Below are 4028 nucleotides of genomic sequence, written 5' to 3'. Positions count from 1 at the left end.
TTTTAATAATTTTTAGAGGTTTTTGCCTTAGGGCACATGATGCACTCACCAGAGAGAGAGAGAGACAGAGATAGTGTGAGGGAAAGTAAGAAATCATCCCCCCTTACCTCCCCAGGACAGATGGCCATGCTGCAATCCCTTCTCCATTCTTCTCAGGTTTTTGGGTATGCATGCACTTTCACCTGGTGTAATTTTCAAGCTGCCAGGTTCAGGACTTGAACCACAGTCAGCCATGTGAGAGTCCAGTGATATAACTGCTACACCATCTGTTGGTCCCTGCCAGAAACTCAAATTTATTTGCATTTAATTAGTTATCCTGTAGTGGGTCCTGTAGAATATATGATGTGATTGCCTGGGGAGATTTATCATGGTAATGTTGCACTACATGGGCAATTCTGAATAAATTGAGCCTCTTCCACATATTTAGACTTCAAAGATCATGGTACTGATCTCTGTGTGCATTAAGAAATAATGGTTCTTAACTTAGGCCAGCAGGTGACATAGTGGTTAGGGTGCTGGACTCCCACATGGCCAATTGCTGTTCGAGTCCCAGATCTGGCAGCTTGTTTTCTCACTTTCCCCGTATATTCCTATCTCTCTGATCAAATTTTAAAATGATAATAATAATAACAAAAGCAACAACAAGTTGAACTCAATAAATAGATAATTCTTTTTACAGAGAGAGATAGTAGGTCTTGCCAAAGGTATTTTGAAGAACTAATCATGTATTTTTTTAATTATACAGAGATTGCAATCAAAAGTTTTAAAATTAGTTGATATATCATATGGTGGTGAAAATGGATTCAACCAAGCAATCGAGTTATCTACTGAAGTTCTCTCCAACGTGAAATTTATTCAAGAGAAGAAATTAATAGGTATTATTGAAATGCAGTAATTCCTTATTCTGTGAAATGTGTGTGTTTACATAATAGTAAGACAAGACATTGAAAAGGTAAAAGAGAAAGGTTTTTTTTTTTTTTTTTTTTTTTTTTAAGTTTATTTCTTCCATCATACAAAGAGACACTCATCTAGTGGGTGATTCAACCTTTGCCTCAGGTAGCCGTGTTCATAGCCACTGCAACATGTGCCTTCCGTGCATAGGGAGACATCGTGACACAACACTGGAACCTTCCCATCTGGCCTCAGCATTGTGGAGGATATTGCATTCCTGTTGTGCCACTGTGACTGGTCTCGGGATCTCTATGTTGTTTTGTTTTGTTTTGTTTTGTTTTGTTTTCTAGTTTATTTCTTCCATCAGAGACAAACAGGCACACTTGCTCCCTACTTCCCCAACAGGGTCTCTCTGTCAAGATCCACCCTCAGTTCCAGCCACCCTAGATCAGGGACACACATTTATGTGCTCGGCCAACATGCTCAAGGAGATCCTAGGATGTGAACCCAAGACCTTCTCCATGTGGGTTCATTGCATTACCACTGCACCACTACCTGACTGCTAGAATCTTTTCTAAGTTAATTTTTAGATTTTTACATAGAGCATGTAGCCTTGCCAGAGAGAGACAGGGACAGTGAGAGAGAAAGTGAGAAATCACCCCCCAGGTAAGGTAGTCATGCCACAGTTCCTCCTCCTCTCAGGATTTTGGGCATACAGGCACACGTGCCAAGCATGATTTTTCAAGTCACCAGGTTTGGGACCCAAACCATACTATTTGGAAGTCCAGTGCCCCAATGACTATGCCACCTGCTGACCCCTTACTTTTAAGCTTTAGTTATTAGGTCCGATGTGTTTGTATCTACAAGAAAGCTTTAATATGTGTCCTGTTGATCTGTCTCTAATAACAGGACGATACTTTGATGAAATCAGCCAGGACACAGGCAAATACTGTTTTGGTGTTGAAGATACACTAAAGGCTTTGGAAATGGGAGCTGTAGAGATTCTAATAGTCTATGAAAATCTGGATATAATGAGATATGTTCTTCATTGCCAAGGCACAGAAGGTATGAAAATTAGAAAATAAAGTTGCATTCAGGAAGCCTGGAGTGGAGATTTGGGAGGGATGGATAATTTTAAGAGCAATCAGAAGGCAGATTCACTCCTTTGGTCTATAGCAAATACCTATATAGATTGTTCTGTTTCAACTGTTTAATGTCCACCAAAAATGGATAAACTGGCTGAAGGCCAGGATTGTTTTGCATGTCTTTGCTGTTGACTTACGGTGGGAACAGTGTGCCTGATAGACAGTCAGCATGTGCTGATACCACGCTTAAGGAAGGTTAATGGGATGAGTCTAGGAGCGTTATCTAAGCTAAACTACTCCCCTGGGGTTTGTACCTGTTAGTATAGGAGAAACGGGTTAACACATTTTTTTTCCCTTAATACTGCAGAGGAGAAAATTCTCTATCTAACTCCAGAACAAGAGAAAGATAAATCTCATTTCACAGACAAAGAGGTATGTGATTGTTCTCTTTGTTCAGGATGACTTGCAAGGAAGCATAAGTCCATGGGTTAGGAAACCTCATACTAGTGTTAGGGGACCAGAGAAGGGGTCAGCTCCAGTCAGCTACATAGCAGTCTGATTCCACGGAAAGAAGCCAAGGCATGATTTTGCTAGAGAGCATGTGCAATAGCCAGAGAGCGGGGGACGGGGAGAAAGCACACACATCCCTACCCCCCAGTAGGACATGGTCAAGCCACTCTTTCTCCATTTCTCCATCCTATCTGGATTAGGGGCCATGTGCTGGTGTGTTTTTCAGGATGCTAGGGCTGGAATTTAATAAATGTTTTTTATTTATTTTATTTATCTTTTTTTTTTTGTTTGCTATGGGGTATGTGTGCTCATACTGAGTGAGAGGGGGAAGGAAAATGACAAAGCAAGCTGCCAGTCTGGAACTCGAACCATGATCACCATGAAAATCCAACACCTTCACCACCACACCACCTGCTGGCCCCAGCAAGGCCTGGAGTTTAAACTGCACAATCAGCCATGTGGGATCCAGTTCCTTTAACCACCAGGCCACCAAGACAGCCTTTTGGGGTGGGAGGTTTGTTTGTTTTTGCCTCTCTGGTGAAAGAGAGGAAAAGTAAGAAATCACCCACCATGGGGCATGGCCATGCCACAATCCCTTTTCCATTTTCCTCTCCAGATTTTGGGCATACATGTGCACACACCCAGCATGATTTTCTTTTCTTTTCTTTTTTTTTTTTTTGAGAGAGATTTTCACTATAGGGCGTGTGCGCTCGCCAGACAGAGAGACAGAAAGCGAGAAATCACACCCCAGGGGGCATGGTCACACTGCAATCCCTTCTCCTCTCGGGATCTTGGGCACGCACACACACGTGCCCGGCGTGAGTTTTAAGCCTAGTCCAGGACTCAAACCGCGGTCGACTACACGGGAGTCCAGCGACATAACCATTACGCTAACTGCTGGTCTCCTCGCCCAGCAGGATTTTCAAGCCACCAGGTCCTGGACTCAAACCATAGCTGGCCATGTGAGCGTCCAGCGCCTTCATCACCACCCCACCTGCTTGGTACCCCACCCCTCCTTTTTTAAAGTAGTTAAGTGATCAGAAAAACATTCTCATTTTCCTTGAAATAATACAGAGAGGAAGATTTAATTTGGATAGTGCCTATTTTGAAGCTTATGCTACTTTTTTCACTTATCAATTCTTTCACTACAGTAACCTCTCTGGATTTGATTTAAATGCATCACTGTGTGTGTGTGTGTGTGTTTGAGGGATTTTTAAACTTTATTTATTTATTTTACTTTGACCAGAGAGGGACAGAGTGAGAGAACAAGAGAGTGAACAAGTGAGAGAAAAAGTGAGGAAGCAAGTTGCCAGGTCCGGGACTGGAACCACAGTCAACCACGTGGGAGTCTAGCTCCCTTAACCACCATGCCGCCTGTTGGTAGCCTCCTCAAATTCTGAGTTGGAGAACTTTGTTCTTTATGAGGACACACCCAAAAGCAGTTCTGACATGTCTCCAAGGCTGCTGAATGAGTGCTGCCTAGAGACACCACAGCAGTCTCGTTTCTAAAGTCATCAGCAGGCATTATATGTTTAAAACACA

At 42.7% G+C, this 4028-nt stretch overlaps 1 protein-coding gene across 2 annotated transcripts in view; it reads left to right on the top strand.

The window, feature by feature from the left end:
- ETF1 (eukaryotic translation termination factor 1) overlaps positions 1-4028 on the top strand; it is a 43059-nt gene that overhangs the window by 36065 nt on the left and 2966 nt on the right. For both annotated transcript variants that reach the window (XM_006169909.2, XM_014584777.2), the window contains exons 6-8: positions 746-875; positions 1801-1956; positions 2344-2408. In XM_006169909.2, coding sequence (XP_006169971.1) covers positions 746-875; positions 1801-1956; positions 2344-2408 — 351 coding nt within the window. The remainder of the gene's footprint in view (positions 1-745; positions 876-1800; positions 1957-2343; positions 2409-4028) is intronic.

The sequence above is a fragment of the Tupaia chinensis genome, unplaced genomic scaffold (genome assembly GCF_000334495.1).
Source record: "Tupaia chinensis unplaced genomic scaffold, TupChi_1.0 Scaffold147608_1, whole genome shotgun sequence".
Classification (NCBI taxonomy): domain Eukaryota; kingdom Metazoa; phylum Chordata; class Mammalia; order Scandentia; family Tupaiidae; genus Tupaia; species Tupaia belangeri.
The sequence above is the reverse complement of the archived record's forward strand: the minus strand, read 5'-3'. Positions and strand labels throughout refer to the sequence as shown.